This window comes from Pterocles gutturalis, unplaced genomic scaffold, assembly GCF_000699245.1.
Source record: "Pterocles gutturalis isolate BGI_N339 unplaced genomic scaffold, ASM69924v1 scaffold8915, whole genome shotgun sequence".
Classification (NCBI taxonomy): domain Eukaryota; kingdom Metazoa; phylum Chordata; class Aves; order Pterocliformes; family Pteroclidae; genus Pterocles; species Pterocles gutturalis.
This window is the reverse complement of record NW_010138216.1, coordinates 16,849-30,374: the sequence shown is the minus strand read 5'-3', so window position 1 is coordinate 30,374 and position 13,526 is coordinate 16,849. Positions and strand designations below refer to the sequence as shown.

At 36.4% G+C, this 13,526-nt stretch overlaps 1 protein-coding gene across 1 annotated transcript in view; it reads left to right on the top strand.

Annotated features, from left to right (window-relative positions):
• The window catches only part of LOC104468683 (guanine nucleotide exchange factor VAV3-like), a gene marked incomplete at both ends in the record, with an annotated part of 63,870 nt that overhangs the window by 34,011 nt on the left and 16,333 nt on the right, over positions 1–13,526 (top strand). The window contains 3 exons of the mRNA XM_010082904.1: positions 1,785–1,921; positions 9,331–9,396; positions 12,203–12,237. Of these exons, the coding sequence (XP_010081206.1) occupies positions 1,785–1,921; positions 9,331–9,396; positions 12,203–12,237 (238 nt within the window). The remainder of the gene's footprint in view (positions 1–1,784; positions 1,922–9,330; positions 9,397–12,202; positions 12,238–13,526) is intronic.

Genomic DNA, 13,526 nt, shown 5'->3' with positions numbered 1-13,526 from the left:
GAAAGACATGGACCTGTTGGAGCAAGTCCAGAGGAGGGCCATGAAGGTGGTCAGAAGGCTGGAGCACCTCTCATATGAGGACAGGCTGAGAGAGCTGGGGTTGTTCAGCCTGGAGAAGAGAAGGCTCTGTGGAGACTGAAGAGCATCCTTCCAGTACCTGAAGGGGGCCTACAGGAGAGATGGGGAGGCACTCTTTATCAGGGGGCGTAGTGATAGTATGAGGGTAACGGTTTCAAGCTGAAATAAGGTAGATTTAGATTAGATATTAGGAAGAATTTTTTTCGCTGTGAGGGTGGTGAGGCACTGGAACAGGTTGCCCAGAGAAGCTGTGGATGCCCCATCCCTGGAGGTGTTCAAGGCCAGGCTGGATGAGGCTTTGAGCAACCTGGGCTAGTGGGAGGTGTCCCTGCCCATGGCAGGGGGGTTGGAACTCGATGGTCTTTAAGGTCCTTTCCAACCCAACCCATTCTATGGGTTGGAGATGCCCATTTTATTGTAGCAATTCTTAACATCTCATGTGCACTTAAAAACAGGGACATTATTTTGTAAGGTTTTATTTAAAGATAGAGGGAGAGTAAATAAAAATAGATCTGTTCTGTTTAAATGATGCTTTCCTTGTCTGTATAAAGAGTGAAAAAATGCTTTTCTAAATGCTTTTGAGTCTTTACTATGTTTGTTATGGAGTGGGTGGTACTTCATTTCAAGAGTTGTTATAATATTACAGCAGACTCTTTCAGTACAATACACTAGCTGTCCATAATGCTCTTAAGGGTTTTTTAAAAGTGCCATTATAGTTGTAAGAACATGGAGTTACAGCACCCACAGTTTTCTCTTCCAGCTGAAATTCTACCTCCTGCCCCCCATTTGGTACATGCTTGTGGAGGGCTCTTGAACTGTAGCTATTAACAGTGATTTAGTTCTTTCTACAGGCAGAGAGTCTAATCTTTGGGGATGATTTTTTGGGGATAATCTGATTTAGGTGTTCCTGCTCTGGCAGGGGGATTGGACAAGATGATATTTCGAGGTCCCTTCCAATCTCTAACATTCTGTTATTCTGATTCTGTGAAAGTATTTTGTGTGTCAAGAAGTGGATTGCTCCCTTTAAAGAAAAAAAAAAAATTTAAAAAATCACAGTTTAATCTAGGTGCAGCCAGTATTGATGTAGAAGGACTAGTGTGCAGCTAAGATTCTTGTCTTGAAAATGAAACTTTAAATTGATGCAAACTTGACTAGATGTGTCCAAAAATATTTTCACAACCTGAAAATTAAAAAACAAAACAAAAACAAAACAAAACCCCCCCCACTAACTTGAAGAAAAAGTCTTATGAGAAGCCTAGAAGGATTGTCATCCTTACTCTCTTGGGCATGTTCACATAAGCAGTAGGCTTTTTGGTAATACTGATCTAAAGCTGATGACATTATTCGCATGGGTGTCTTTAATACTAGTTCATCACAATTTTTGCCTTGAATTACAAAGATAGCCTTAACATTTGAACCTTATGCAGAGCCAGGGGTGCACATGTAGAGGAAAGATCCTCCATAGACATGAAGTCAACTTTACCCCAAGAAGAAAGGTGGACCAAGTTTCAAAGTAGTTCTTTTCTATTAGATTGTACATGGTATAGTGCTAAGGCATTGCCTTAGTGCCTTAGTCAGATATCATTTAGAGACATAATGTCTCTTTGCTGATTGATTGCATTTGTGGTCTTCAGATTTTATAAGTTGTCATTAACTAAAAATATATACTAACTTATGTTTTGTTTGGGTTTTTTTTGTTTGTTCAGGTTTACCAAAAATGCAAGTAATTCGAAACTACAGTGGAATACCACAGCCAGTGACACAAGATGGTCCACCACTGCATATCCAGATTGGGGACACTATTGAACTAATTAGAGGAGATGCACATAGCTTATTTTGGCAGGTATTGTATAATTTAGCGAGTGAGTATGTTCTGTTAGTCCCAGATGATAAATTCTTATTGATATATTGCTCTTGTAACTTTTTTCCTTTTGGAACAGCATAAGAATGTCTCTGTGTTTTACCCAAAATAAATGTCTTATAGAACCATTTTTATTTTTATAGTGCCAGTAGTTCCTATACTGTGTAAAGCTTCATTTTGCAGCCTTAGAGTAACAGTTCTGGTAAATAAATCTGCAAGAAGATGACATTGGTAGCAGTCCTTCTAGTGAAATTACAGGGTTTAAGGAGATAGTTTGGCACATAGACAGCAAAATCCTGTGAATTTTCAGTCACTGCTTCTCCAGCATAGCAGAACTAAAAGGTGGATTGGCAAAAAGCAGTTATAAATATTAGGTTTTTAGGGGAGAGAAATAGCTCTGCAAAACAGAACCTCACCTAAACTCCTTGATGCCCTTTCAAGTCAGTTAAGGACAGTTCTTTTATGTACATGGGAAAAGTATATTCTATTGACGGCAAGATTCAGTATCACATGGTTCGCATCACTACTAGTGTTACTGAAATTTCTTTTTTTAATTGAGAACTATAAATAGATTCAAAATGCCATCTTGCATTTACTTTAAAGATAAATGCATTAAAGCATGTCTCATTTTTTCTGGATGCTTTTCTTAATTTTTTGTCTTAGAATCCTACATACTACTGCTATTATTGGATAAATGGGAATAGAGCTAACTAGAAGAACTTTCAGGATAATAATAGAACAACAGCTGGGAAGCATCTGTTGTTATCTTGAAATGTTGTTCCTGTGTTTGTCTTCGTGATTTTCTTTGAGTCTCTAATCAGTTAATGAATATAATTACAGAAACTGTTTGGTCTGTTACGTGAGTTAGGTCATACCGGGGTTTTTTTTCTAGCTTCACTTAGGACTGAATCTTCTTCAAACTCTTCAGGACAGAATCGGTGAACTCTGTTCCTATGCCACTGCATCATCCTGAACAACATTTAACTGATGGAAGTAGTAAACAATAGAATTGCTTTATCTATTAAAAAATATGTAAATAACTGTACCACCCACCCTCTCCCAAAAAACCCCCAACAAACAAACAACCGCTCCTCACCGCTCCCCCCCACACCTGTTATTTAGCAGACTATATATATATTTCACATCACTAAAAATAAGTTTTTCTGAATGTTGTTTGGCAGATTTTGCCAGGGCTTTGTTTTGTAGGGCTTGGCTCTGCAAGGTCTTGAGTTCTGATCCAGAGAAGCGTTTAAGTGTACTCTTGATTTGAAACTGGCTAGAATACACTTAGTACAAGCCACAATTACTGGCACCTTGTGGACTGATTCAATTGCCATGTTCATACACATCCTTCAACTCAAATCTACTGGAATTTGTCTTAAATGTTATTTGTACCTGTCATGCTAAAGAATTTAGCTAGAACCTCACTGTGTTTAACTACCAGAAACTGAAAAGCACGTGCGACTTTTTCCCCAGAAGCCTTAGTGATAGATTTGAATCTTAATGGAAATTATAATCTCCAGTACCATCATTCAGGTTTTTTTTTCTCACAAGCTGTCTTTTCACTGACTGCTTAATGCAGATTTTCATAAGTCTTGTAATGACATCTACATTTTAATATGCATATTAAGATAAAACCCTGCAAAACACAATTTGTATTAAAATCTGTAAGTTTTATTCAAGAGGCATTTTAGAGTAATTTACAGCTGACCTGCAAGACTAATAATAAAATGCATTTTTAAGTTGACTGTCGCTCAGTTTAGAAAATCAGGTGCTTGTAATATGTGTGTGGTTTAAGTATAATTTTTAATTCTTTACATGACATCAAATGAACACCCCAAGTTACTAAGCAATGCTTAAGCTATAGCTTAAATGTGATCAAACGTTCTTTGATAGACATTAAAATTCTGTTAAGTTAATGTCTGAATGATCATATAGCAATTATTGTGGTAGGTTCTGTAGTAATTCAAGACCATATACACACATGAATCTACCTGTTATGCAGTTTGGAAAAGAGGAGAAGTATAGGTTTTTTTCTTTATGAAACAGCAAATACTTTTCTGAGAGGCAAACTGAGCAATCACAGAGGCAGTAAGATGGCTGGGGTAGAGCATTTTTGACTTCCATTAATTTGCTTTCTGAATTTTTTCTCTTCACTGGTATAATCCAAAACCAACCCAAGCTTTCTTCAAAGAGAATGTGTAATACAGGGGGGTTGATACTGTCACAAGTTATTTTACTCTTCTCAGTAGACACCTGGCTGCATATAAAGAGAAGGATGGTCTTATGCTGATACTCATGCATCCCCTAGTGCATGACTACTTTTCTTTGCTCGGTCAAGGTGCAAGACTGAAAGAGCCATGCTGCTTGCCTTGCTGGTGCTTGGCTGACATCACTTGCAGAATGAAATAAGAAAAGAAAGAGAGGCTGGGGGAAGAGAGAGAGGAAGACTTGGTGTTTTAAACGGAAATTTCAGACCCCTTAGCCAGAGCACTAGTAGTTGTTTCAGCTGCAGTAGTGCAGCTTTGAAGTAGTGAGATTTTTATTATAGATGTGAATATTTTTCTCCTGAGTTTGGTTTGACTAAATTGGTACCTGCTTAACCTTAGGGTAGGCTTTCAGGGGTGCCGCAATGCCTACCATAAGATAGAATGTAATTCTAGTTTTATGGGTTTGCATTGCAATTACCCACCATCCTCAGGCAATCATGTTTCTCAGGTATGCCACAAGAACAGATATTTCCTGGACTGATTCTTTCCTTTTTCAAAACCAGATTTTCTCTGATGCAGATAAAACTCATATCAAGTAATAGCTATTACAGATGTACTTTCTGATGCTTCACTTGTTAGTGGTCCTGCTATAAACAGCCAAAAGATATTACGTATATTGTAGATATGATATAACATTGAAACATTGGGGAAGCAGCACTGCAAAAGTGCCTTTTGAAAGTGCTTTTTTTTCCTTTTTGATTTGTTATTTGGTTTGTAATTTTTTGTCTATCTCTTCCTCTTCACCATGCTTTGCAGTGAAGAAAACAAAAATGGGTGAAGGACATAATTTATACATTTTAGCTATCTTGGAGTTCTAGTTCTGTGCATGTCCAATGAAGTTAATGAGCATTGCATAGCTAAGTAGTAGGCAACAGTCTGGAAATTTTGAGCAAATGTGTCAAATGGCTTCAGAAAGTCTCCCACATTACAAGAGTTAAAAGAGTTGTGAATCAGCCCCTAGTCTTGCTGAGATGGTTGTTGAAAGAAATGGACTGAAGGGCTTCATTGGCCGGTATGTATATCAATATGTATGCACATGTACACATGCACACATATACATGTAATGTATTTTAATATATAATATAGTAATTTAGAAATACAAGATAATAGTATATACATGATACACATTTTACAGCTAGTTCTGTCCAGTCCTTTCCTTCTGCTTTTATAATGACCATAAGCCATTATAGGGCAGTGTTCAAGCAAAATGCTTACTCATCAAACAATAAGCAATTAGCAAGCAGGAAACATAAAGCAGAAAAAAATAATTAGTCGAAGTGAAGTATGGTGACATATTAATTTTGCTGTTGTTAACAAGTTGATGGATAGATAGTAAATTTTGAAATCATCATCTGACAATAGGTCATGATTTTGAGTATGAATGGCACCAAGCCTTGATGAATTTAGCTAGGATTTCTAAAGGTAAACAAAATAGCCTATTGGCCTAAGGACGTTATCAAATTATTCATATGAGCTCATTATTGACAGAGCATTTTGAAGTGAGCTGTTTCCTTAAGCAATGTGTAATAAATCAAACCCTGTTCTGTTTAAGGATTTGCTTTTATTTAACTAAAAAAAGCCATTTGCAGTTATGTGAAGCTTGTCTTCAGAAGGCAATGCCTTTCTTGGGATGTCTCAGTGCTTGTTGCATTCATAGTATTGCTCAAAATGCAAGGGCAAAGTTTTGTGCAGATATTTTGTGGGATGAGAGAGTTTGTCCATGTGACTTCTCTACTGCTGCTTTCACTTTGATCTTGGTGTACTGTCCATAGAATACATACTTGTATATACATAGAATACCTACACTTGTAGCCTGTGTGAGCTGGTACAGGCAGGATGCAGGAACAACCACAAAACCATGGATGAAATGCAAAGAATAAATTTATTTTTGTTGCCTTGCTAACCAGGGGATCTCTGAAGCAATAGCTGGGCAGAGGCACACAAGCCAGGGACGCAGGCACTGCAGAGTTTGTGGCACGCTAGAGAATCACCAAACCTGCTGTTTTCACCTGTATTTCAAGGTTTCACACAGGCGTAGTTTACCACTGCGCTTTGATCTTTCCCACAGCAGGGCAGGAATCCTCAAGCATGTTTTTTCAGCAGGGTGTCTAAGTTTATCACAGGCCTATGTTATCTGAACACAGATGTTGTATTTGTCAAACACACAAGACTAAACAACAATTAGTATGATATATGTGTTTTTCAAGATCTCAGCTTCAAGTCACTTGAGCACATTTACAATCCTTGTCACCAATCTTCTGTTATTTTCCCACGTAGCCTCTCCTAGCCCAGTGAAGTGACACATCTGTTTCCCACAGCTGCGCAGAACACATCTTCCAACAAATGGGGACATCTGAGGAAATTGTAGGATTGTTGTTTGGGCAGAGAGTGTTTCTTATCCTGTACCTCTGTCATAAATCTGTCCAGTGATGATGTAGTTTCTCACCACTTCATTTCAGTGAATGTTTTGTGTCCTCCAGGTGATTCATTTTTTGCTAACCTGGTGCCTAGAGAATACTCAGAGTGAAAGTGCACATACATGTTACAGTACAGCCTATGGATTGCAGTTCAGTTTCCTTATTCTGAATGTGTATACACTGTAAAGTTTGCATTGTGATAATGATTGAACCAGTACGGACCATAACTAATATCATGATCTTTGCTGCTCTGCTGGGTTTTTAAGCTACGATTCACATCACTGTGTACTGGTAGCCACATCTAAGCCAGGTAATGTAATGAATGTAATGCTGGCTGTACATCATATTGTCCCATGGACTGCTCTTCTTCTACATGCAACAGTTCAGCAACTGTAATGTGACTTTATTTTTTTATTTTTACTTGAGGTCATAGAACAGCTCAGTTTGGTATAATTCAGTGTAACTGAAGCATTTAAATGTCTGCAAATCAAAGCTAGCTTTAATTCTGGATTTTGAGGTGTGCAAATACATTTATGGAATAATAGTAAGAGATAATCCTGTAAGTATCCAGACTGTATTTCTGACTTGCAGGAGAAAGCACTATAAACATGATGAAACACTGATGAACATTTGAAATTATGTCCCTTTTTACACTTTCAGAAGATAACACAGGGGTCTGTCCCTGAGCTCATCAGATTTTGATATTTGGCTGTTTTCTAGTTTATGTGGACATATGTTTCATAATGTGTCATCTTGTTTAGCTTTATATAAATGTTTCTCATGAATAGCAGTGGTGTGTGGGCACATACAAAACCCATGTTCAGTTGTGCTCCTTCAGATGCTTTTTCTCATTAATATATTTTGTTCAGTGGCTGGTCTTGTTGACTGTGGTATCTGCTATTCAGATAAGTTTAGTATTGTAAGTAAGTATCACTTAGGAGACTTTGTCAGAGCTCTGCTTAGAAGTTAAGTCTGTAATTCAGAGGGATTCATGTTTTGAGAGTAAACAGAATATATAGATGCAAAGGGTAACCTGTATTCAAGCAGATAGTGGGAAGGAGGGCAAGGAAGCTTTGCTGAACACAAGTTCAGATCTATAAGATTGTCACTTGTTTGTGCATAATTCTTTTTTTAATAGCACTCCCATTTAGTGTGTTGTAGCTTAAATGCTACTTAACTGCTTTTCTCTCTCCTGCCTCCTCTGTCCTTCTCTCTGTATTTGATAAAGATGGCAGTTACTGGGGTCACTATCCATGTGTGGTAAATGCATAATGATCTCCCTAGGAAAATGATGCACTCATTTATTGGGCTTAGGGTTTCACAATTAAAGCATACTTTTATTTTTTCATAAACCCTTGTTAATTCTTGCTTTTACATTGTACTCCACTCTGTTTGAAATTGCTGAATTCTGTTTTGTGTGGTGGTATTAGGGTACAATTTACACATTTAGTGTTACAGAAGCAAAACGAACTAAAACAGCAAAGAAATTCCATGTCTGTTTCTGAAGCATTTTTTCCCTTTAATTTTTTTTGTGTTGCTGGTATGCTATCAAAAATGTAAAAAAAAAAAAGTAATTTTCAATATTACAATGCTTGTAAAGTACTCATTCTTACTCTCATTGCCAAATGCTGCTAATATGTTTGCATTCAGTATATTAAATTTAATGCAAGTTAGGCATTTGTGTTCTTTTTTAAAAAATCTATTAAATGAAAACATTTATTTACCAAAATACAAATTTTGATGCCTTCATTTTATGTATGTGTGTTCAGAAATTTTAGCTATGTGCTCTGTTCTGCTCTGAAAAATGTAGTCAGCATGGTCACAGGCAAATGTTTGCTAGGACTAGAAAGTTGTTTTCATTTTGCTGTTCCATGTGGCTGAGGAGGTGTTCTTCAGGAGAGCTTGGTGGTGAATAGTGAGCTGCTGAGGCATGGCTCTGTAATAATCATGTAACTTTTGGCCCTTAGAAGCCCAGAGTAAAGTAGTGGTCCTGTAACTTTGAGGCAGCAGTTGTGTTGCGTAAAAGGCTCAGTTTAGGCTGTGCTGAATGCATTTCTGCAGGCGGTCTTGCAGTTGTGTGGGCATATCTACAGCATGTTGTGAATATATCATAGACAGAGAATTAATCTTTAATTGCGTTAGTATTCTCATGCCCACCTGATTTCCAGTGATTTGTGTTCCTTATGGAAATGCTTAAATAAAGAACTTAGTATCTGAATTGGCTGATGAATTATTAGCTGTAACTTCCCATTGGAGTCAGCACGATTTCTCAGGTGCTGCAACTGTCACAGCATGATGGTAGAGTCATTTTGGGGATCTGTAATGTAGCGGTGTAGCAGCTCTCACTAGAATGATGCCAACTGAGGAGGAAGTAACTTGAAAGGAGATAATTAGCGTTAATGAAGATATCAGACACTGGCAGACATTGACTGGGAGTCACAATGCATATTCGGAGACCCCCCTTCTTTCATCTCATGTCTCGGAGCTCTCAGGTGTAACAGCTATAATTATTACTTAATTATATAAATTTAATAAAAACCAACAACAAAAACCACACAACTATTGAGTAACACTTAATTAGAGCAGCATTTTATTTTAAAGACTCTTTGATGTACTCTTATTGTCTGAAATCTCTGTGCATGTATTATATATTATTAATCCCCATTATGTCTCAAAAATGGAAAATTTTGGGTTTTTTTTCTAGGGCAGAAATCTAACAACAGGAGAGCTTGGATTCTTCCCAAGTGATGCGGTAAAGCCTAGCCCATGTGTAAGTACAGTTGTTTAATTCTGTTTGTCATCTTACAGGAACACTGCCGAGTTCATACCATTGCTTTATTAATCTTGCCTTTAAGAAAATCATATTGTTTCTAGTTCCTTTGTGTTTTCATGGTATGTTCAGTATTGCTTAAAATACAGCATTCTAATACTTTTGGTTATCAGATGTAAATAGCACATGTCAAGAAAGGGTGTTCAAGAGCAGATTTAGCTTCTGCAATATTAATAAATTGAACTGTCTAAAGAGTTTCCAGAGTATAGAATAAACACATTTTGTGTAAAAATGCACTTTCTTCCTTCCCCAGCAGTAAGGTGGGAATGCTGTGTTTCTAATCTATTCCCCAGTCACTTTGGGTTAGAGAGAGGGATTACACCGTAAGTAGTGAGTTTAAAAATGTGTGAGAGTAAAACTAATATAAAACTTTGAATTCAGACTGCTCAATAAATTTTCTCCTCTCTGTAGTTTCTTACCTGTCTTTATTTCAAACAAGGGTGTTCTCAATCTAGAAAAGTTCAGGATAACAATAAGAAAAAATATTTTATAACATGTACTCAAGAGTTTTTTATGCAGATGTTATGAGACATTAATATACTGTGTACTTTTACTTCATTCTCTGCCCTCTGTAACACTGCATCAGATTACCGCATGTCCCTTTGTTGAGATTGACGTAAACCCATAAAACCAGTGATCAATCTAACCCAAATCTAACCCAATCATTCCTCAGTTTGCTTTAAGACAGCTTTAACTTATTTAACTTGATTCACAACAGTTTGACTTATTAATAGAATTGCTTTAATCACAGCAATCAAGATATGCCACTTAAATGGTTTATAAGTAGGTGGAATCAGCTGTTAGTAGCTGCATTTTGATATGCCCTTAGGGCTTATATTGTGCCTTGGTTTCTAAAACAAATCTACATCTGATCCTAAAGCATATAAACACATTAGTGTATATTGGGACAGCTTTAGTACCCTATATTTTCAGAATTTTATTTGAAGAGGGATGCAGAGAGTATTTGTAGGTACAAGGTGTGTTAGATTGGGTGAGAGAACAGATCTGGAATGAAGATGAACAAATTATATGAACTTGTCTTTCTTTCCTCCACCCCTTGCTTATTGTAAAAGTTGTGGTTTTCCTGTGCCATGGTGTCGCTGTCTTGGATGCGGGCAGTACCTGCTATGTATGGGCAATAGGTTCTTGGTATACTGTCATTGACAGCAACTGTTTGCAGCATTTTAGGAACCACCACTATAATTTAAAGTGGAGGCAGCAGGATATCCAAAGTTAGGAAAAAGTCTGCTGGGGTGTTGTGAAGATTGCTGTCTTGTGATAAAGCTTTCTGATAAATTTAGGAATATGCTGTTTAGAGGAGTATTGAAAATAAAACAGTTTTACAAGATGAATAAATATCATTCATGAAATGTTACCAACTTGTGTTAAGATCAGAACAAAAAGATAAATTGATGCTTCACTGCTGTTAACTTGGAAGGATGAAATATAAACATCTTATTATGATAAATGATGCAGTTAAACATACTGAAACATCGATCAGGTTTTAAACATGCTATAACTTTTTCTGTTACGAAGTTTAACAGTCTTTACAACCAGCTGATATAAAAATGCCCAGAAACAGCATAAAATACATACATCAAAAGACTTTAGGAATTAATATGGAATGAAAAACTGCTGAGCTCCAGAATATCTATATTCCAGACTTTTCACAGATGTACCTATAAATAATTTTTTCCTCTTTGCAATAAGTAGTATATTTCAGCAGACATTTTCTGCACCATATGAGTAATGTCTGTTTCTTCCTAGCATTCTTCCAGTTTTCTCATTTCTGTAGAGTCATTGGATACATAGCACAGTATGAGCCAACAGCTTCTGGAGTAACATTTGATTTTACTGTATTTCATGACAATGAACAACACTTGTTTTTACATATATGTATATATATAAAACCACAAATTTTTATATATATATAAACACACACATATATATATATAAAAATCTGTCAATTCAAAATTAATGAAAAGGACTACTCATCTATTGTTCAACTGCTCTGAAGGGTGGACTTAAACCACCTTTGAATTTTTATATCCTTTTGAGCATAGTAGGACTACTTGACAAATTAAGAATGCTTATTTTTTTAACTATTCTTTCTTCTCCTGCTGCTGATGGAATGCATGTTATTTAGTTAGTCCTATGGGGGATAATACAAATCATTACGGATGCAGTTCTTCTGTAGATGAAATGTATTATTGAAATATCTCGCAGAACATACATCCAGTACAAGAGTTCACCAAGTCAAATACAAAGGTATGAGTGATGTCACAGAATACAATCTGTGGATTATCCTCAACTCTCTCAGAAGATTATATACTATGTTTCCGAGTAGACAATCTTTCTAAGGCCATACCTGAAGTGAATTTTATACGTTACTGTAAATTTGTTGCACATTTTAGTGATACTTTCCAACAATATGTAGCATTGGGCTGTTTTATGTATGGAATTTGAATGTAGGCACTTTCAGAAAAACTTCTACCAGTTCTACTAAGTAAAAAAATCTGTCACAGCAGCAAAGAGTTAAAATAATCTGTGCTACTTTCAGAGTGGTATGGAATATTTGTCTCTTAATATAACTTCCTTCAAAAGAAAATAGACTTGCAGACTAACTAGATCTGTTTCTTTTAACTTGTTTCATCTGGATATTGACAATTCGATCAATCCTATCTAATTTGTGTTGACTAGAAAAAAAATGTTGATCCTTATTCTTTTGTATCTTTTCATGTCGTAGGTTCCTAAACCAGTAGACTACTCTTCACAGTTGTGGTGAGTCCTTGTCTAGTCTTACAAGAATCTCTTTGAAAGAAGCGTAGACATAGCAAGACAACTATGTTTATTACAATTCAATTTATATTATTTTAACCTTTCTAGGCTTCTGAAGAAGGCATTGTGTAATGGTTTGGGAAAGAAACACCATGCATTGCTTAAAAGCATTTCTGATGGAATAAAATGCTTAATGATTTTGACATCTGGTTTGCAAATCTGTAGCTCTGCAGCCTTAGTCACAGAGGTCTGAAATAGAATAATAAGAGATGAGTATAATATGAAGTGTGCAAGTAAATCTTACATGTTAAGAGAAAAAAGAGAAGGAATAATGTTAAATACTGCATTTCTGTTACAAAAAAAAAAAGACAAGAGTGTAGAGATATAAAAGGACAATGTATCAAAACTACAGCCAGTGCTGGTCTGGAGCTTATGTAGTGTGTGAACTCTTTACTGTAGTTCAGCTTGCTTCGCAAAAGGACATGGTGATTCTGAGAGAACCCAATAAGCACCACTTGTCGTCTTTCACTGGTTTTATGCTTTGTCATAAACTTCAAAATGCATGTTCACTGTTGTGTTTCATAAAATAACTGCTTTTCACTTAAAGCTCCCTTCTGACTGGTAGTGATCTATTAGTATGAAGTTTTACATAGTAGTGGTCTGTGTTGTTGACTGCCTTCAGACTACTTTCTAAAATTATAAACTAAGCATGATTTCTGTGGATGCTAGGTCAGTTTCCTCAATTCATAGTTTAACCTCTAGTTTTGCAAGTAAATGTCTGCTGACAGCCTCTCAAGAAGTCCCACCCAAACCAGCAAGGCAGAGCAAGGGCACAAATCTACTTAGGCAGTCAGGCTGCAGAATCAGTGACTGAAATTTGTGTTAGCTTTCAACTCTTAGCATCAGCTCTTTTGAATTTGGACATACGAGGCTGATTAATTTTTTTTTTTTTTTGCTCGTGAATGTTTAGTCTACCCATTACACTTTAGTCTTTAGAGGTTATGAATAATTATGAAACCAAATAAAATAGTGTGTTTGTATAAATACCAAATTTTTGTATAGATTTTTTTTGACCTAGTATACTACTGGTGGCTTATTCTGCACTCTGGTAAGATACATCCTGCTAGAACTTGGGGAGGTTCAAAAGTTCTGGGTCACTGCTTTATTGTTTCCCTTGCAACACATGATTCAGAAAAACATTCGGTTTTATGAGGTATTCAAGCCAGCAGAAATTCAGCTAATGCCCAGGCTCGAGTACTTTCCTTAGAAGACATTGTATTCAACATGTGCTC